General features: G+C 39.2%; 1 protein-coding gene and 1 long non-coding RNA gene across 6 annotated transcripts in view; one reads left to right on the top strand and one right to left on the bottom strand.

The window, feature by feature from the left end:
- The window catches only part of MINDY3 (MINDY lysine 48 deubiquitinase 3), a 60,471-nt gene extending 46,825 nt beyond the window's left edge, over positions 1-13,646 (bottom strand). Inside the window, exons 1-5 of one of the 5 annotated variants that reach the window (XM_074834842.1) lie at positions 13,459-13,587; positions 6,994-7,115; positions 5,198-5,277; positions 3,037-3,094; positions 1,352-1,525 (exon numbers count right to left, since the gene is read on the bottom strand). In XM_074834842.1, coding sequence (XP_074690943.1) covers positions 1,352-1,525; positions 3,037-3,094; positions 5,198-5,277; positions 6,994-7,009 — 328 coding nt within the window. In that variant the 5' untranslated portion in view covers positions 7,010-7,115; positions 13,459-13,587. Of the gene's footprint in view, positions 1-1,351; positions 1,542-3,036; positions 3,095-4,369; positions 4,468-5,197; positions 5,278-6,993; positions 7,116-13,458 lie in introns of those variants that run through there. The other 4 variants (XM_074834871.1, XM_074834851.1, XM_074834833.1 and 1 more) reach the window with 4 other exon arrangements.
- A 4,853-nt stretch (positions 13,647-18,499) lies between these two features.
- LOC141927659 (uncharacterized) lies at positions 18,500-21,122 on the top strand. The gene is made up of 2 exons (XR_012624551.1): positions 18,500-18,597; positions 20,586-21,122. It is a non-coding gene; the product is annotated as an uncharacterized LOC141927659 (long non-coding RNA).
- The last annotated feature ends 721 nt before the right edge of the window (positions 21,123-21,843 follow it).

The raw sequence follows: 21,843 nt of genomic DNA, 5'->3' as shown, positions 1-21,843 counted from the left end.
CTACAGTTAAAAGGTTCTTTAGCATAAGGCAATATATTAATAAACAGAACAGTAAAAGCCTATTGATAACTAGGCTCTGCTTCATTTTTCCTTCAAAGGAAGCTTCATAATATGAGCAAGAGCTTCAGAGACAACTGGAAAATCCACAGAAATGAGGAACTTCACTGTTAGATCTGCCTTATTATCTTGCAAAGGAAGATTATTTCTTTTTTTTTAACCAGAAAAGTTGTAGATACAACTGTCTGCATAATACCTTTTCTTAATAAAAAACCTGCTCACTTTGGAACTCTTACGTGGTGACCTCCTGTTTTTTCAATTCAGTAACATTTTAATTCTTATTGTTTAAGCCTTCTAAAGCACATGGAGCATTTGATAGAAGCAGATGAAGATGACTTGTAACATAAAGAGCTCCAGCACTACTAATTGCTATAGCTAGCTGCACACGTATAAACCTACTCGCAGAATTCTTTCTCTGTAGTTATGCCACAAATTGCCAAATAACATATTCCTTCCATCAAAAGATGGCACCTTTGTAAGCATGTTCTCGTGTGAAGAGTTTTTCATACTTCTTAAGGGACACACTGGGAACAAAAACTAAAAGAAAAAGCAGCTTATCTTTTAAAACATTAGGTATATCCTATTAAAAGATTAATAAACACACATCTCAATGATTATGTGTTGACAGATAAACTTTCCATGTCACTGGCTCCACAGCAATTAAATATGACTGGATGCCATATCTTAGCACAACAGATGACGTTCACTGGATCCCTGATGTCAGTAACTAATGAAGGAATCAAGACGTTTGCAAAAAACAGGTAACCAAAAAATTCTAATCTACAAAAAAATTCTGTTAATCTACTAGAAGGTGATTTGATTAAGCTGTTTGGGTACTGCATAGAATCAAATATAGGGAAAAAAGCTTACTTTTCTGTAAGAGGGGACCCAGAATATTTCAGAACAGAAAAAGCTTTGCAGAATTTCCTACCAAAGCTCTTCTGAAATAAAGCAACAAGTTAAAATATTCCTCCAGTGTTAGGAAGCATGCAGATTTTTCCAAATTCAATTGATCAAAATCAGGTCCAATAAATCACAAAATAAAATTCAAAAGATTACGGAAATTGCTTAAATTCAAGAGAAACACATATGTTAGAACTCCAGTGATAGATAGCACATTCCTTTTGACAAAAAGGATCAACAAATCAATTACAACAGACAAAAATCCATCTGTTGCTAATGGAATCACAAAGGTGAAAACCCCACCTGTGTAATAATAAAAAGCAGTGGCCCCTCAAAAAACCCGTAATACTTCACTAAGCAATGGGTAATTTAGAACAGAAATACATCTTACAAGGTTGTTCCTCTTGACGACTAGATTCTGCAGGACTTTCAGAAATACTAGCAGTTTCTTCAGTTGTTTTTCCTCTTATCCACGTTGCCAGAGAGTACGACTCAGAATTATCAGAGCAAGCCATTTCCAAAATATCACATAATGTATGACAGAGAAGGTTCTTCTGCTCCTCTTCTGAAAGATCAGAAACCTACATGAGTTCAATTGCTGCTAATCAGTGTCTTACATAAGCTACTAGTATCTTTTTAATACAGTAATCTAAGTAACTGAGTTTATTACTTTTATCTTATTAATTATTAACGTTAATTGCTCTTTGACTATACTGGACCAAATAATTATAAAGCTGTCTTTAGAAAAATGTGTTTTAATATGACTACTAATCCATTCCCTTTCCCAATAACAGATTTCAATCAAATATTTATAAAACACAGAAGTACTATGGACAGGAGTAGATCTCACAAATGGGAGTTTAGAGACACGTAGTATACATACTGTATGCCTCTGTATTGGGTTTGCATGGCAAGGTTTTGGTAGTGGGGCGGATACAGGGGTGGCTGCTGTGAGAAGCTGCTAGAAGTTTCCCCTATGTCCGACAGAGCCAATGCCAGCCGGCTCCAAGATGGACCCACCGCTGGCCAAGGCCGAGCCCATCAGTGATGGTAGTAGCGTCTCTGGGATAACATATTTAAGAAGAGGGGAAAAAACCAAACCTGTGTAATTGCAGTGGGAGAGATGAGTGAGAATATGTGAGAGAACGAACTCTGCAGACACCAAGGTCAGTGAAGAAGGAGAAGGAGGAGGTGCTCCAGGCGCCAGAGCAGAGATTCCCCTGCAGCCCGTGGTGAAGACCATGGTGACACAGGCTGTGCCCCTGCAGCCCATGGAGGTTAACGGTGGAGCAGATCTCCACCTGCAGCCCGGGGAGGACCCTAAGCTGGAGCAGGTGGATGTGCCTGAAGGAAGCTGTGACCCTGTGGGAAGCCAGTGCTGGAGCAGTCTGTTCCTGAAGGACTGCAGCCCATGAAAGGGACCCACATTTGAGCAGTTCATGAAGAACTGCAGCCTGTGGGAAGGACTCATGTTGGAGAAGTTCGTGGAGAGCTGTCTCCCATGGGAGGGACCCCCCACTGGAACAGTGGAAGAGCATGACGAGTCCTCCCCTGAGGAGGGAGGAGCAGCAGAAACAATGGATGATGAGCTGACCACAACCCCAATTCCCTGTCCCCCCATGTCACTGGGAGGGAGGCGGTAGAGAAAACTGGGAGTGAAGTTGAGCCCAGGAAGAAGTGAGGGATGGGGGGAAGATGTTTTTAAGATTTGTTTTACTTCTCATTACCCTACTCTGATTTGATTGGCAATAAATTAAGTTACTTTTTCGAAGTTGAGTCTGTTTTGCCTGTAACATTAATTGGTGAATGATCTCTCACTGTTCTTATCTCCACCCACAAACCTTCTGTTATGTTCTCTCCCTCCCTGTCCAGCTGAGGAAGGAGAGTGACAGAGCTGCTTTGGTGGGCACCTGGCATCCAGTCAAGGTCACCCCACTACCACAGCCTCATCAAATGGCATGGGTGCACACTTACACAAAAAGAAAGTGTAAAATATTTTAAAATTTTGTACTAGGACATGCTTTACAAATAATTAAAGTAGAAAAAATAAAGAGGAAAAAAAAGAGGTCTCAGTACCTGGACAGTCTCTCCAAGTAGACTTTTCGCTGGTAAAAAGCCTCTTCAAAAGGAATGCCTTTGTTTTCAAAGCATAAAATAATATTAAAATACGAGACACACCAACTTTTACATCATGTCACAAGCTCTATACCAAAGCATTTTTGTATGTTATTAGAAGGGTTTCAAGCTGCTTATTGTTCAGTAAGAGACCCTGAGCTTGCACTATTTACTGATTTTTCCCATTCAAACTAACTACAAAGGTGGCCTCATACCTATGTTCAACATTATTGAGTTTGAACTTCAAGTACATTTCAAATACACAGAGTGCATATTTACATAAACATCTCCAGACTCACAGGGCTGCTGTAACAGAGGCACAAATATTTTGCAATATAACTGATGAGTAATACCATCTAGCCACTCAAACCCCTTTAGTAGTTAAAAAGCCTACCTCTTAACTATTGCAAGTCATAATGCACAGATCAAAGAAAACCTACGCATCTCCATATCCCTGCTTTGCTCTTCATCAACACTAATGCTGCAATTATAAAAAAAAATATACTCTAAGTTACAGAGAAGGAACAATGAAAGAACAAACTTTGGGAAGCAGACTCTTGGTCTTTCTAATTACTCTATTAGATGCTGTTTCAGGTATTTACAGCACTTTAAAAACAGCTGCTTAAACTTTCACTTCTTCCCTGACAGACTCAGCCTGTTGTCTTATCACAGATCTTTTGCACACCTTTTTTAGTAATTCACAGCAGCAGTAGGCACTGCAAGATCTGTTTGATCCCTTTGTCCTTCCCAAGCTGGAACTCAGCTGGAACATGCCTTAACTATTTAATCTCAAAAACGTTGAACTACATGTAAAACTGGAAAAACACTTGTCTATAAGAACATATGATATGGTAAAGACTTGACACTGCCTTTAAGGAGCCAGCTGGTCCTAATCTTTAGTCTCTCCACTCTGCCCAAATAAAAGACTTGTAATTCTAACATCAGAGACTGGACACTCTACATCTCGTTTTAAGACCACAGAACTAGACAGAACCACGTTACAGAGTGCAACTCATAATAAAATATTTTTCTATTGATTGTTTACGACCTAAGCAAGTGGTGCTCCTTCCTGTGATACAAGTCTTTTGGTGGGACCGGTGTTTAGAGTGTCTTGAAGTAACCATAACAGAGGTTTTATGAACTATCACATTACACACACCAGAGATACAAACAATTCCACAATGTCAGCTGTCTGACTCGGACACCTTCCAGATCATGATGAGATTAACTCTGCTACATGACTTTAATATGTTACCTATCAGTGGACAAGGCCTGAACTCAGACCTAGACATACCTGCAGAATTTGATCTGTGTGCAAGGAGTCAAGAGCGGGTTACCAAAAAGAGTAATCTGGCCCATGACTCAATGTCTGCCTGTCTCTACAGGGTGCTCCTGAGAAAAGGAGGAAGTGTCACAGATTAGACAAAGTGCTCTAGCAGAATGGATCCAGCCTACAGGTCATGCATGTATCTACACAGCAATTAGAACTGCCACAGAAACAGCATTTCAAAGAGTATGCACATAGCCTATGAGATACAGTGATGCAAGAAAACAAACAAACAAACAAAGATATCACAATCACAGTTGGTTGAGCATATCTGAAGCACAAGTGGAATCCTAAGCATGTATCCGGAATAAAATATATTCACCTGACATACTTCAATTATTCTGCTAACTAGGACTTTGAAAGCGTAACTTTTCTCCTTTTCTCACGTAGCAAACCTTGTTAGGTTTGAAAACTGATTGCTTCAAATATTTCTAATACAGTTTGCTAAAGCAGCCAGTGTGACAGATATTACCTTTCTTAAGGACAGGGATGATAGATGAGAAAAGATTAGGATTACATTTCTATCTGATCTTTTACTTCTCTCCCTTTATCTGGCATTCCCCACTTTAAAGTTACCTCTGCTTGGATCAACCTGCTGCACTTCCTCAAACAAATTCACTTCTGCAAAAACTACAGTTCAAAATCAGCCCATCTTTGCCTTTTTACTGAGTTTTTTGTCTCCTCCACACTGTAATTAACTGATCTGCAATTTTTTAAATATTTATTTTAGTTTAGAGAAAAAAACAAATTGGGGGTTACTAATTTTGAACCATTCCTGTAATAAATGCATCTTACCTGCACAGGTGCAATCACTGCACAAGGGCCACCTTCAAATTGTTCTAATGCAGTTGATTCAGATTCACTAAACACAAATCCTGTAAAATGAAAAAAAGACTGTATTTAGTAAAATAGGTAAACAAGCAGGTGCTTATGTATACTCCTTCCCTAATAGAAATTACACCTGATTTATTCACCTTCAAAGATTAGGTAAGTTTTCAAGATTTTTTTCTCCCTTGGGTACTAACACAATGTGGTTAAACTGTCTGAAGAAAAAAGTCACTAATACAGGTGAAAGCACAGAAATGAACTATCTATCTCAGCAACGAAATAATGACCACAAAGGGCCAACAGCTAGGGTTTGAAACAAATGGATTTTTAACAGTAAAACTGTCATTAGAGCACAATTGGCCAGATACTTAAACCTTAGTTTTTATTTTATTACAGTTTATTTCTTATTCAAATTTTTTGTAAGAGATAACATTGTCTCACATATGTAAAAAAAAAAACCCACCTTTGAACCTTTACTGAACATGCATAATACATTTCTATTCCCTATGAAGGCACAGTATGCCTCCCACTGATCTCATTTTTGGCCTATCAGTGCTGCCTATTAAGACTGAAATATGCTGAGTAACTCAAATATTCACTTTTAACCACTGAAGCAAGCCTCTTAATGGTGTTCTTTCACAGAAGATACGCTGTATTTACTGAGATGCAAGATCATCTATTTTCTCCTTCCATCTTCAATGCTTTTGTGTTTCAGAATTATTTTACAGTCACATAATGGAGCAAACGCTGGAGCAATTACTGCAAAATTGTTTGTTACCACCTTGCCCTTAAACCTGTCTTCAAGATACAGTGATTCATAGCTTGCATTTCTCGTAGATAAATGCATGTACATGGGCAATTACCTTGATGAAACTGACACACAGCAACTTACTCACAGTGAGTGATATTTTGCATTATCCTTTTAAGCGCTGATAAGATTGTGCTGAAGTGACTCTAGTTCAATGTAATCTAGAAACCATGCAACTGCAGTCAGCAACTCAGCAGCAAGCACAAGCAAGTGGGGGCAGGGAGAAAGAGGATACACATGCATATTTTCGCAGCAGTGTCAGTCTCAGTGGAAAGAATATTCAGTGCCTCTTTCCCACAACTTCTTTTTCCAATTCTGTATCACTACATGCTGCCATGTCAAAAGCACCCCTAACCCCCAGATCTGAATTTCAACTGGGGAAACGCATCCCCCCAATACAGACTTCCACATTACTGCATGACAAGTACATCATCCCAAGCAGCACAAGAGAGGACCACTGCATGTTTTGTAGGCCATATATCACCACAGAAATGATCGTTGTTCAACAACAATGTGATTTTTTTTTTCCAGATGGATCAATGTAGCCATAGTTCTTAAAAAAAAAGGGGTTTCCCCTGTATCTGACAGAAGGCTACAGGGTTTTTTTTTAATTGAATGTGCAAATATGCATTACAAAGATGTATTTTATATTCAAAACCCAGACGCACGTCAAGCCTACATACTTAGATCTGGCATCACCCAATGTAACAACAAAGCTCCATTCATCCATACTTCAACCAAAGTTTGCACTAGCATCATTTCGCTCCCCTGTTAACATACCCCAATCAGACATATCACCACTCTTTTAAACCTTCTGAATTAGTTTGTGCAGGCTTATCATAGTAAAAGGTAAGTCTCCCTCTACTTTGAAGCATTACTGCATGCCATCTAAGCACACTGCATCAATAGGTTTTAGTCATTTTAATGATTTAGCCACTGCAGAAAAACAACATACTTGGATGTGGTACCATTAAACCACACTTAAGAAATCTTGAATTTGTTTCACATTCTTCAGGCTTCTTACAGAAAGCATGAACTGTCTCAGCTTAACCCTGCCCTATTTTTCAAAATTGCTTCCTAAAAATAAAGAAAATCAAGTATGAACCACCAAAGTGAATACAAATTTGAGAGAGACAATGCAAAACTGGTATTACATGGAAATTGACAGAATACAACCACAGGGAAAAAAACATATATAATACCTAAAGGAACACTTAACTTCTTTAATCTAAATGCTCTTAATGCTTAATAAACATCAAGGTTCTAAAAACTCTTAAGCAAAAGAAATGGGCTTCAGGGATTTTGGTCTTGCTCTTTTTCTTAAAACGTCTACAAAATCTGAAAGTCAGCTCAGGTAAAATTTCAGAAACCAGCAGCCTGAAGTCCAGCTGGGTTCAAGTCTACCTCAGCCTGCAATCACACCTACTTACCTTTTTTGCCCTCCACAATAATCACATCTTGAGCAATCTCTATAAACACCCATCAATTCCATGCTCTTCCTTATGATTCATAGGTGGCCTGGCCAACCTTTAAGCTACCAACTAAGACTAGCATCTCTGATCCAGATTAATTCTACTTACTCTCACTCTTAACCAGTCATATCTATCACACAGTTCTTTTCACTCAAGCTAAAATTTCAAGAGCAAAATAGATGTAATGCAGCCAAAATCATCTTTTTTAATTAATCTGCCTGCCTTTTATCCATGAGTATAATTATCGTCATTTACCTGTAAGAAACATAAAATAGTATCATTATCATTCATCTTCCTTGTCATTTATAACCCTATTAAATGCTTCATTGACCCCATTTTTTCAACATCACTACTGCTTTAACCTTTCTGGCAGGGGACAGGGGGGGGGAAGTAGGTCTAGATTCGTATTTGTAGTCAGTGTATTGCCCAATATTTTGAATTATGGTGACTATTATATTCTCAGATCTGTCTTTATATCCTTTGTCTACTATTAATCACACAAGACAGTTTTATTCTCCGTATTCTCCCCAAACTTAGCATTTACCAAGGCCCATATTTCTCTTCTTACACCTAATTCTTAGCTCTTCTACATACGGTTTGCCAAAATGAACAGATAACTTAGTTACCTACTCTTGTGTTTCATCTAATACTACACATCATGGTCCAAAGCACTACGAAACCCATTCGTTCTTCTATTATGACCACCCCACCACTTTCCTGCATTTTAAAATTATTTGCCCATTTCTAAAAATTATTTGTTTTAAATCCAAGACACTCTAGACATTAGTAACATTGTCATCTTACAAACGATGATGTATGCCTTCAGTGTTTGCACTCTGTGAAAGAACCAATTCTAGCTGCATGAAAGACACATGGGGAGAGGCTAAAGAGCATGCAATATTAATATATTAGAAAAAAAACTTGCTCTATCTCTGATCCAATCTACCTACAAAGATGCTTCTCTATTCATTTTTTTTTGTCCTGTTCTCTGCTGAATCAGCCTCTCACCCTGGAACTGTATTTCTTTTTCTCTTTTGGGATACAAGAACTGCCTGAGAGAAACACTAGAATAATCCATTACTACCCAAGTACAAGGTTTACAACAAGTCTTAAATGTTTCATCCTTTCTCTAGAGCTGGGTGTAGAGTAACAAACACATTTTGTGTATGGCTTTGGGTTTTCAAAGTGTATTTTCATAGTAAAATGAAACTTCTGAAATTTTCTGTGGGAAAACTCAAACAAAACAACTTTTCCCCACACACACAAAAAGAAAGGAACATTTACTACAGCAATTCCACAACAAAACTCCACTTAATGGGTTGTGGATAAAGAGCCAGGAAGTCTTGGAAGGGTTTGAGGAAAGTATCCAAATTACCTAGTAGGCTACCACTAAATTTGGCAACAAGCTGCCAGAAAACAAGGTAAGATTCCAACGTGTCTACCTTTTTTCACACCTTTGTAAAAAAACCAAATCAAACCAAACCAGCTCTGTGAAACTTCTGAATTTGGCTGGAACTTCTGAATCTGTACCCTGGTAAGAGCTCTCTATGTGAGTACTCCTCAAGACCTTTTATTTTCTTTAAGCCTGTCAGCCTTATCTAGAGTAAAGAATGGATTCACTAGCACCACATCCTTTCTTAAAGTAAGGACACTGTCTTTTCAGATACTCCTTTTTGGGCCCAGGCAGCAGCACAGAGTTTTAGTGTTCACTAATTATGTAGATAACTGTGTTACAGGGCATTTCAAATTCTTCCTCCTCTATGTGTATTCCAACTACATCAGCCATAAGATACCATCTTCTTAACAACATAACTTACATGTTCACACCCCATTTTTTTACAGTGAGTAGTATCTTCTATTCTTCTTTCAGTTTAACAGTGCTGAAAGGGCTGTTATTTACACATAATGACACAGTCCCTCAAAAAACTGTATTTCTGCCCCAAAGTCTAACTTTTCATTCAGCAAGCTTCACAAGAGGTTTTGCGTCCTTCAGAATGAATTCATTACTTTAAGACAACTTTGCATTACAGAAGTACATGAAATAAACATTTAAATCTCATACACAATAGAAAGGGATTTGACAAGTCTGTCTAAACAGCAAGATGTGGTTATTTTGTCTGTAAAGGCAGTATCACTACCTCAAAACCAGTATGCCACTCCAGGGGAGAAAGGAAGAAAAAAGCCTAACAGTATAAAATTGAGAACAGAAATTCTTCCCTAGAGAAGGCTGTTAGGTAGCTCGTCCCCCATGTTTTTCCAAAAGCTAGTTGTCTCACATTTAATAGCAGTATGGCTTGTCTTCGCAAGAAAGACCACTTCCTACTGGCAGAAATTAGCAACATCTACTTAAACAGAAGCAACATCTTCTACTTTAACAAAAGCTCTAAGTCGGTAGTCATCAGTACTTCTTTGTTTGAAGACCTCAGTATTTTTTCCACATGATGTGCGAACTCCTGGCAGCAAGTTTGGCTTTTAACTTCTTAATTTTCACAGATGCCTTAAAAGCAGTCCACAGACCATGACCTGAAAACCACTCTCAAGGTTGACTTTGCTAAGTGTGCCTGGCATCGGTGAAGCAGAAACTTCTTAAAGCAGTTCCACCAAAAGATTTGAAGAGGCAATACTTAGGGCAGACAAGCAGCAACAAGGAGGCAGAGGTGGCCCAACAGGTGTAACCACTTCCTCCAGCTGTTCACGTAATCCACACTTGTCTATACCCTAACTGTGAATACTAAATGAAGAACGCTTTGCTTTTCTTCCTGATTAACAGCTCCAGTGACTTAACAACAGTACTGTAGGACCTAGCTCCTCAACCAAGGATGTAATAAAAGCCAATCTGGTGATGTTTAAACGTACTAGACCAGAAACAGAGTTCCAGGCATGTAAAAAAATGAAACCTGGAAATAATAGGGGAGAAGGAAAAGGAGAGTTGTCAAATTACCTGGAAGCTGGAAGAGGATCCAGATAAAACAGACCTTTTTACATTGTAAGGTATAAGTACATACGCAAACTGTAGTATTAATACCTTCACGTTATGCTTTTGAAGTTAAATAGCTGTTTTGGTAAAACTGTCCCATATCTTTCTTTCCAAAGACCAGTGAGAAAACGCTTAGGTAATTCTGAAAGAATAATGCCCTCAAAACTGCCAGACATTCATAGTTGTGTAGACCTGATGCCGCATGCCTTAGGGATGATCTGAAGAGCAGCTTTATGAATGGAATTTGTCTCTTGGATCAATGAAGAAAATCACTCCTAACATGGGTATGTTTCTTCACTGTTCAGTTCTCCTAACTCCTTCCCAAGTCATCGTTACCTATGCCAGGAAATACCGAAGTGCAGGCTGAGCCTTTGCACTACATTCCTCTGGGTCCACTTTCAGGATTGTGGTAAATGGGATTCAAAGTTCAAACTGCAAATTCTGCTGCAATCATAAAGAAAAAAATTTCTATTACCCCCCCCCCCCCCCCCAACTGCAACAACAGCTTTGCAGCCATGCTTTTGTTAAGTCAGGAATCAAAGCAATATATTTAAAGTTGCCAATGCAGCAAACTGAGGGAATTACCGTCACTAACTTCAAATGGCATATCCACATTAGCTAGGGCAGTTCTTTTAACTGCCCACAGATCAGTCTGTGTTCAGTTTTGACCAAACAAATATGATGGTTAAGGAGTTTGGTGCATGATGAGGATTCCCAGAACACTGCTATCTTTAATTGAGAAACTGACTGGTTCGAATATTCCATTCAACAATCTCCCTACTCTCTACTTTTACTTCCAAATGTAAATTATAGTTCTCAACCTCCAAAGGGTTTGAGAAAGGATGAAACAACATTCAAAAAGTATCTGAAATAAATACCAGTGTTGGCTCTACATTCTAAGAAAAAAAAACACCACATAAAAACCCCCAACACTAAACTAGTAGTTTGATACTTTCTGCACATATGATGTGAAACAAGGGTCTATCTTTTGAACTTTGAAGTCTTTGGAAATAAGAAAGCTTGATTTTTATGTCTGGGTTTTTTTTCCGATCTTGATGAGTCAGTGTTGACAAGACTCCTTTGCAGTAGGTAAATGGTGTAGAACTTCTTTAACAAAATAGAAACTGAAAGTTGGGTAAATGTATCATGCTGCAACTCAACACAGGGGACTGAGACTGACTTTTTTGATTCCCAGTATAGCACCTCCAAACAACACACTAACTTAGTGTTGTGTGTTTTTACTACACAAAATTGGCTATATCTAAGAGGATATAGAGAAGGGAACAGATACACCACACAGTATAGCTACAGGACTTTGCCTGAAGACAGACAGGAAATACCAGCTCCTTTCCAGGAGCCACCAAGAACATGAAAGGCCTTTGCCATCAATCTTTCACAGGATCACAAGTGTGGGCTGCTACAACAGACATTTCAATAAATTTTGAAACTGCTAAAATATCATATACAAACAAACTATCTTGAAAGTGTCAATTCTGGTAATGTAATGTTACCAGCTAAAGAAAAAATTAAGCTTTTTACTACCAATTATTTTTGTTGACTTTGCAAAAACCTTGTACTGAAACAGCAACACTCTACCAAAACTTGAGGTATTTCAGAAAGTAATTATATTTCAGTAAAAATAACCAATTCACTAGGAAAAGTAATGGCTTTACTAGGCCTGCTTATATTCTAGAACTTGGAAGGAATTTGGCATTTTTTCCCTAAATATTTCTCACCAAGTTATCTCGTCTGGTAGTGCACTCTGTGTCCTGGGGCAGGGGAGATGCTGCACAGCTCCCAAATCAACACCCCACATGCATCCATTGAAACTATGTATCACTCGTGTTAAAAAAAAAAAAAAAAAAAAAAGCAAGGAACAGAGAATACTAAAAACATCCTTTTGTTTCAGCCAACTTTTACCCTGAGACCTGAATGCATTTTTTTTTTTTTTAAATCTATAAATTCCACTATCATTTGTGATTTTTCTCCAGGAATTAGGGATTTTTTTTTTTTGAATGATCTTTATAACCACTACTATAATTCTTCAAAGTCCATAGTAAGTTATAGAGAAGGCTATTATTCCCTTCTTTCAGCCAGGACAGGTACACTGACTGATTTCTTGCATACCATTTTTATTGGTAATTCTCAGTACTACACCTTGCAATTGCAGTTTTGAAAAAATACCAGAAAAGCACCATCAAGAAGAAACTACGTGTAGGTTGCACAATTTAAATATGTAAAAAATATCTTACAAATACCCCAGGTTCCACGGCTATTGATGTTTTGCTGCTTGCCATGTCCTAAAGATGGTATGCACCTGCTTCAATCACCGAAGAACCAGTTTAAAGAAAATCTGTGGGTCTCTGTCCCTAGCCTGTCCCCGCTTTTGCTAAGTCTATTTGTGATTCCCACGTTCTTCGCAAAAAAAAAAAAAAAAAAAAAAAAAAAAAGGGGCAACTCTTATGTTCATGTTTCCACGAGCTATGTAAAGTAACGGCACAAGATGCTGTTGAAATATATTTAAGAAACACATTTCTTTCCCTACTCTTTTACGTTCCTTTGAAGATTTGTGGCAAGAGGCGGCCAAGCTGCAAAAAATATTATTTAGCAAGTGAAACTGCTGCATCATTTTTCCCGTGGGCCACACGCCGAGTTGCGGGTGATACGGGAACAGAGCGCAACCAACTACCGCTGCCCCCACCCGCAGGGGCGCGGAGGGGCCCCGGCCCCATGGAGCGGCGCCTCCCTCCGCCCGCAGACACACGGACACGGACAGACGGGCGAGACGGGGCCGCGCGGGGGCGGCGGGGAGAGCTGCGGGTGCGCCCGGGCAGGTGGGCCGAGGGCAACGGGGCGGGCCGAGGGCCGAGGAAGGGCCCCCGGGGACGAAGGCCGGGCAGGCACCGGGCCGGGGGAAGGGCCGGGCCGGGCCGGGCGGGGAGCGGGGCCGGGGCACGGCGCACGCAAGTACCTTGCGCCCAACGGCAGAAGATGGTGTCGGCCAGCCCGCGGGGCCCGGCCTTCTTGCCCCACACCAGGTGGACAAGCTCCTGTCCCGCCTCGGACATGACGGGGCGGCGGCGGCCCTGGGGCCGGGCGGGCGAGGCGTCTCCCGGCGGCGGAGACTGCTGTGGCAGCCGCTGCCCCTGCGCAGGGAGGGGAGGGAGGGAGGGGCCGGGCCGGGCCGGGCCGCGCCGGGCGGGCGGGAGGGCGGGGCTGGGCGGGGCGCTCGCGCAGGGGGCAGGGCCTCGCCGGGCGCCTCGAGGGGCTGCGCATGCGGGGCGGCCTCTTCCCCGCTTCCCCAGCAGGCCCCGGTGCTTCCGCCGGCGCAAGGAACAGGCCGGGGCGGGTAGCGGCGGCGGCTGCTTGGGGGAGCGGCGCAGCGGTGGCACCGAGGCCGCGGCCCGGCAGTGAGGCGTGCCACCAGGGCGCGGCCCATGGCCCCGGGGGGGCGGCTGGGTGAGCGTAGCGGCTGTCAGGCACGGGCAGCCCCCGACGCTTTGTTGGAAGTTGAGCGGAACAGAGCGGCCTTGGAGAGGAGACGGTGGCGTTAGGGAAGATGGTCCTCTAAGGCTTAACGTGGGACAGGCGGTAGCCAGTGTAAAGACTCCTCATCTTGCCTGTGGGCTGAAATACCAAGAGATCTCAGGAATTCATAATCATACCACTAAGTATTTAGAAAGCTTCTTTTATGGAGTTGTATAGTGTCTTGTGGAAGCGCTAACCTATAGGTAAAATGTAGGGCTTGGATATATACACGAAATATTTTTACTATTTTAGAAACCCCTCTCTTACCTGGCAGTACCTATATTCATGCTGTAGTTTGAAATGAAGAATGAAAGGCAGCCATATGATTTTCTTAAAACTCTTTAGGAGTGGTGTTAGATGGACATCCATGAACGTGAGAAGATTCAGATTTGGAAGATAAATTTAATTTATCTAATTTAGTAATGATTTATTTTCCAGTAGAGATTCTAGAAATAAAGACTGGGTATTTTGATAGAAGATAAGTGCCATTTTTCCCTGAAAGATAATTGCCATCTGAATGGGAATTCACGGATGTTTTGTGGTCAGTGTTGTGCACAAGATTCACATAGACTTTACTAAAGTTCTTCAGTAACCATTACCACAGACAAAACTGGATTAAGGATGCTCTCTTAGAAAAAAAGCTTTCAATCTGAAAGTTTTCTAGGTGAAATTATTGTATGTGCCACTTGGACTTCTTCATGTGGCGTACAGATGAAATTGAGCTTTAATATTGTGCCCACCCACTTCATCATACACTTACTATTATGGAGATGGAGCACACGTTGAGACTGAAACGTGTAATCAGTCTGAATTAAGTATGAAAATAGGCAATATCAGGGTGTTTGTAAGCTTTCTGACATATGGAAATGTAAGCCAAAACGGTAACAGTACCACAAATTGATCAGAAGATGGTGTGGTTGTACTTCTGATTTTTAAGCATTTTCAAATACTTGCACAATTAAGCATTTTCTGAATAATTACTGACAAGCCATCAGTTTTCTTCAGTGTTGATTAACAGAATGGATTCTGGATTTGCATGAGTAATGCTTATAATGGACACTTTTTGATTTCTAGCATAAAGAATAACTCCAAATGGAAATAATTTAATTAGAATTAAAGGCATCATAACAACAAAATCATGTTCTGTACATACTATAATAAAGGCCATCATGTTGTTAGTTAGTGTGTGTTTTGAATCAATTGTGCAGTAAAATGCAAATTTTCTTGTGGTACTCTGAGTTTAATACTAGGTATAGCAGGCTTGAAATTGTAAACATCCCATGAGCAGGAGGGAAATATTAAAGATATATTTTAAAATATGGCATATACATTTGAAATATTTCAGAGAAGTATATTTATCAAAATGGTGTGATGGTGCAAGCGTAAGTCAGCTGGCTCAGCAAAGTTCAGACTATCCATTGATAGGCAAGCTTTATGAGGAGCAGAGAACTGCAGGTTTTAGCCCATCTCTTCAAGCTGCTGGGCTTGTTCTGAGAAAGCAAACTTACGTTGTCATGAATGCTTGGGGTGCAATCCAAAAAGCAATTCTGTGAACAAGTGGAAAATTGAGGGGAGAAGGCACTGTAAAGCAAGGATGCTGAACCTACAACTAAATGATGGCCACTGCTGTGTGGAAGAGGAGTTGGATGGCACCACCCAGAGGCACCAAAAGGCTGGAAAAGCTCCTGCTCCATTTCCCTCTCTGCTGCATTGGATCATTTGTGTGTTGTCAAATGGAAATTAATTAGAATGAGAGTGTCCTTTGATTTCATGGGTGCAAACAGGTACTCACACTGAGACAGGTGTATGGAAAAGTTCAGTCACAACCTCAGGAGTTGTGAGCCTGAAGAGGTTCTGCAGTTTAACATGCTCTAAATAAGCCCAGCAGGTTTACTTTCTCATCATAGAGTGGAAAAATGCTTATCAGCCATGCATCTTGATTATAGACCCACGGGTGAGCTAACAGCTAATACTCCTGTATAATCACAATATCAAGTTAAATTGAATCTATATTTCGAACCTGAGTTAGAATGACAAATAGCCACATTTTGGTGTACTAGCAGTTTTGTTGTGTAGCAGTGATGGTGAGGTTTTAGGCTAATGCCTTGTGTTGTGTAAAAATGGTTTAACTTTTAAAATGTCTTTCCAGCTACTGACTGTTGTATACCTCTGATACTGCTAAATTGCTCCATATAATTTGAAAGTAGATAGGAGAAAATGTCTTCAGAATTGCTCACTATACTGACAAAAGCAAAGACAGTAATGAGAGATGCAAGATGTAAAGCAATTTGACCCATCTTGGTTTGGTTGACATACAGCACATGGAGTTCAATATAGACAAATAAAGATGAATCTGGGAACAAGGGAGCAATTTTGGGCATATGTGCCAACTGGAACAATCTGCCATGTGCTGGTTAGGAAAAGCATTAGGAAATTCTTTTGGAAATACCACTGAAATCATTAGCCTCACTAACATAAATGGTAAAAGGCAAACCATATAGTCAGCTGTAGCAAACAACAGTGGATATGAGCAAATGAGGCTGTGGATGTCATTGGTTATGACTTTTGATCTCTTGCTGATCATCTTTTAGGCATTCGTAAGCTAGTGAAATGTTGCATATGCATACCAAAGAATTGGACTGGAAGATACGTGTGTGAATTTATGTAGGTAGCTGCGTTGCAGTTAGTGAGGAGGAAACTAAAAAGGAGGATTAAGAGAAAAGCATATGAGAAAACTGGTATTTTGGAATTAGGAATGTACGAGGACTTCCGTTTTTTCAGTTTGTTGGTTTTGTTCATTAAGGGAGAAACTAAGAGCTCAGTCAGGCCTAATATCAGGTTGACTTGCACTGTATTTCAGAAACTGAATGTATGTGGATTGGAGTCTGAATTCTGAACAAAGAGTGCAAATCAGCACACTAATACATGGAAATAGTATTTTCTAAAATTATGAAACAATGTTTAAATCTTGTTTCTGTGGACTCTGGGATGTACAAACTGTACTATAAAGTCAGGGTTTCATGGAAGATAAATAAGACAGCAGACTTCTCTGCATATTGAGTCTTTACCTCCTTAAAATGTTTAGAGGTATGCAAATCAAGAAAGAATAAAAATCACTGCTCTACAGCACTGCTTAGATATATTCTAAGTAGCATGCACAGATTTGAACTACTTTTTCAAATAGTTTCTATTAAATGAACAAGTTTTTCCTTTTTTTGAAATGTTGGACTGCCATCATGTGGCTGGTTTGGTGACTTAACGTGCACTTTAAAAAGTATCTGCAAGTTTTATTTTTTTCCTCTTAAATAATATGCACTATTTGCCTTTTTTTTTTTTTTTTTTTTTTTAATTTCTCTGTGAAATGCTGTTACTTCCCTCTACAGACTGGTTTGGTGGTTTTGTTTTTTTAGGAAAACATAGCAACTACTCTTCTCTCTTTTCTAATCTCTAATCCAAACTCACTTGGTTTAGTTTGATTCTGTTGATTTTGATTTGTAACATCCTAGAACAGTTCTCCACTACAGGAGGAAGGAAAAGGTAAAGAACATAAGCATATACTCTGTATATGTGCAGCCCCATTCGGTTTACTTAATGTATTTTTTAAGAATTAAGCCTACTCATGAAAGTTTTTGGATTAATTGGGAGTTTATGGGTTTACTGCTATGAACTGTTGACAGACAGCAATACAAGTTACAGACGCTGTACATTTTTGCCAGGCAAATCTCAATGAAGTTCATCTACACTGACATAGCTTTGTCTTAGCTTTAAAAATGCGTTGTCTGGCTTGGGTGGTAGGAAAAACAAGTATATTAATAAATGCCAAGCTACTTAGTGCATAAGCTCCACAGGGAATCACAGTGGTTGTGTACAACTGAGTTGTTCTGACATTAGTGAGGAGGTAGAATTAAGTATTACAGTTAAAGTTCTCTACAGTTGCCTTTTCTGTTTACTCCTTTTAATTAGCCCCCACCCCCACACCAAAACAAAAATCATACCATCAGGTCTATATAGAAAAAATGTTATTAAGAAGTTGTAACGTTGTGGTAGGTTAGAAAAGGCCATTGAACCAAATCACAAAAGTGTTTAGCTGTCTATCTGTTGTTTGGATATCTAACTTTCTACTCGTGTGAATGTATCTGGACTTTGTTTATAGGACAACATGAAGTGTTACATACCTATTTGCTCTCGGCATGATTTCTGAGAAGGAATTTTGATATCACAAATTGTACTCAAAATTCTGTTTACATATTTGTGTCTGGGGAATAATGAATGTCGCCAATTTACAAAATGCTGATTACTCCCTCCGTTGCAGCAGAGGTGAGCTCTGGACTGTGGCTGACATCGATTCTTCCAGTTTGTTCTCAGTTAAAGGTAATTATAGTAGCAGAGATGACAAAGTGGTAGGGGAGAGAGACACTGATCCCTGTTTTTTGCTTAGGTCAGCCAGTGAAACACTATATGGAAGAGAAAAGAACACAATGTCATGCTCATCTGCTCCATGTCCCCATGCTGAATTGGGGTAACCCTGCAGGGTTTGTTGCCTGGAGAAGGAAAAGGCCCCACAATCCAGTGAATGGGCAGAGTAAGTTGATTTCTGCCAGCAGGAAGATGAGGAGGGAAATTGGGGCACAAAACCAAAATTCTTCAGGTACCAAGGGGCATAACTATGGCTCTGAGACTTGCAGGGTTCATTTTGTCTGTCCTTAGGCCTCCTTGTTTTGAGAAGAGGGTAAAACTTACATTTTGACCTGTGCATCAGCACCAGATTCTGTGAGAAGGTAGACTCCAAGTCTAAGAAACAGAAAGTGCTGATGTTGTTTATTTTCTCTTTTTAAAGGATGAATTGCTAGATTTGAAAAAGTTCTTAAAGGACTGACTCCTACTGAAATTACAGAAAAGAGAAAATGGGCAATTTTTTGGTAGATATTTGCCCTTGGAATCTGTCGATGAGATAAAACAAGCTACTGATTGTCCTGAGCACATTAATGTTTGGGATTGACATCCTTGTGAAATGGGAAGGAATTCCTGGAGAATCACAACTTTCTGTGATACTCAATATAGCAAGTTAAAAGAGTTCTTTCTTGCATATATACCATATATATAGTATCTTAATGCTATGGACAATGGTTTAGTTTTAGGTAAGCTGTTTAAAACTGCTGGAGCTATAACTCCATCATTTGCGGAAACACCAGTGAGTGAATCCCCCTGTATTCATAGTACAAGCTACATAACAATTCTACTCACTGTTGCATTTCATTTAAGATTTGTAAGTTTAAGTGTGGAAAAAAGTATGACAGAAAATGGACTATTTTAGAAACATTATTTTATTCACTTTCTGCAAGTTACCGTGGCATTTTCGTGTTGTTTCAAGACAAGAGTCTTTTTTCCCCCTCCCAAAGCATACTGAGATTCTCTATTATTTTCAAATAAAATGATCTTACAGAGACAGATAAAATTTAAACATCCATTATCCTATATGGTCACTCAGTGTATGGCTCACAGCAAACACCTTTGGATTATGGACTGCAATTTTTAGGAGGAAAAGGAAAAAAAATTGGCATTGTAATTGTCAAGAAAAAGTCTGTAATTATTAAGACTATTAGGGATATAATTAAATTAAGAATGTCAAGTACCAACACAGTGATGCTAATATTATATCTCTGACATTATTAGTTACAAGTGGCTCAGACAAGCTTAGTGCTACATGAATGGGCTAATAACTTGCTGTGCAGTCACTACCCTCTGGTTAATTGCAGAGTTTATCTAGCAGTGACAATGCACAGAAAAAAAGATAAAAAGAGCTAGTTAATGCAGTTAAATTTTTAAAAGGCATAGAGTCATCAATTTTAGTAATGTGAGCTAGATTTCAAACTGAAGAGTTATTTGAAACAAAAGACTGAATTGTTTGATTTCAGTAAAGCTGAATTTAAATATATTAATTGTATTGAAATGTTAAAAGAATTAAATACACATAATTTAGTCAAAGTTGGACAGGAAAGTTCCAGTTTTGCAAAAGGACTGGTTTCTTGCAGGAAATTTCATCAGAGTATTTAGCCCAGCTTTACTTTTTATCTTGGAGAGGTTGGGGAAAAGTTAGTTTTATTGGGGAACTTTTGTTCTGGAGCAGGTGATGTGTTGGAAGAATGCACAATTGAGAGGTTGTTCAGATTGCTGATAGGAGAAAAAAAGATATTCGGAAAGTGGTCTGTACTAAAGGGACAGGAATCTCATTCTCCAAGTGTGACAATGAAAACCATTTGCCCATTTAAGTGTCTTGCTCTCTAAACTCTTGTTCTTTCTCAGGCTTTCTGTTTCAAATTCCTCTTTTTTAAAAGCCTGACACAGTTGTACTCCTCTCTTTATGTTCTCATCTCCGTTTCACCTATAGTACTTATGTTTAATGACACTTGCCTTTTGTTTAATTTTCCATCCTTAACCATTGTTTTGTCTCCTTAAGTATTAATATAAATGTTGCTGCTTTTTTATTCTTGGAACAATCTATTTCTTCCTGTATGACATTTTGTCCTTCCGATCTGTTATGAAAATTCATTATTTCATCTCTTTTCACAGAGATAGCTGGAAATCCCATCTACTTTCATATTGATACCCTTTCTGCAAGAGTCTGTGAGTTCCTTGGGCCTGCGACACGTTTGTGTCTGCAATGCATTCTGCAAAAGTATCACATACTTGTGACATTTTAAGAATACACAAGGAATGCAAGGACAAGAGCTTCACAGGGGGCAACCGTATTGGGAACAATGATTTGTTCAGAGGAGATGCTGGGCAGTACTGAGAAAAGCACCCATCAGTGAGACCTTGGGGAAGGGGAGGTCATAAATAAGTTGCTGCAAATTCAGAATTTATTTGAGATGGGTCTTTCATCAGAAGATGAATTACTACTTCCTCTTTACGGAATGTTGTCATCACACCAAAATCAATCATAGGATTTTATACATCGTTATAGCTTATATATAACTTATTCTATAGACCATATAAGTGTGAGTCACGCACTCAAGCTCGACGTTTTGAAGAGTGCAACCAGTGGTTGCTTCGGATCATTGAAATGAAGTGGTTTACCATATCTGAATAAAAATTTTTTGACCACTAGAGGGTGTTGTAGTTCTTAGAATAGCTAGAATAATGCTATTTAGTTTAACTAAATTCAGTGCAAAAAAATTCTCGGCACAATCCTGTGGTTAAGAAATTAAGGGTCAGGGAGCTTTGCTGATTTATAGCAGCTGAACATCTGCTTTGGAACACACAGAGTGAAGGATTTCAAATTTATGGTTTCCCACAACAACCATGACTTGTTTCTGTTTTACATACTGTTGGCATTTTTACTGACAACTTTTATTCTTGAACATATAAACCACTTTATTCTCTTTTTTTTTTTTTGCTTTTAAATGTCTCCATGTACAAAATTATGCTGACATTTTTGTTTGCTTCCCATTTTCTTACTTTCTTTATAACAAAAGAATGAAGAGTAATAAAATCTAATACCCTTTATCCTGTCATTCTAAGTAGTAATTCATAGGCATCAAAGCTTCAAGAGATGATTGTGATCTGGAACTGTATAGATGAATTAGGAACATATCCTCAATGCTACATTCCTCTCTTCTTAGTTAAAAACTCCGTAAATGCATAGGAACATTTCCTCAATACTACATTCCTCTTAGTTAAAACAGTCTATTCCTGAGATAAAACTTTCAGTGATTCATGGTCCTTATGGACCATGGACCATAACTAAGTACCAGAAAGGGTTTTCTTTGAAATTTTGCCATTAGATGGAAAGAAGTAAGTTTCCCTTACTTCCCTTGCTTTGTTCAAA

Source organism: Strix aluco, chromosome 1 (genome assembly GCF_031877795.1).
Source record: "Strix aluco isolate bStrAlu1 chromosome 1, bStrAlu1.hap1, whole genome shotgun sequence".
NCBI lineage: Eukaryota > Metazoa > Chordata > Aves > Strigiformes > Strigidae > Strix > Strix aluco.
The sequence above is the reverse complement of the archived record's forward strand: the minus strand, read 5'-3'. Positions and strand labels throughout refer to the sequence as shown.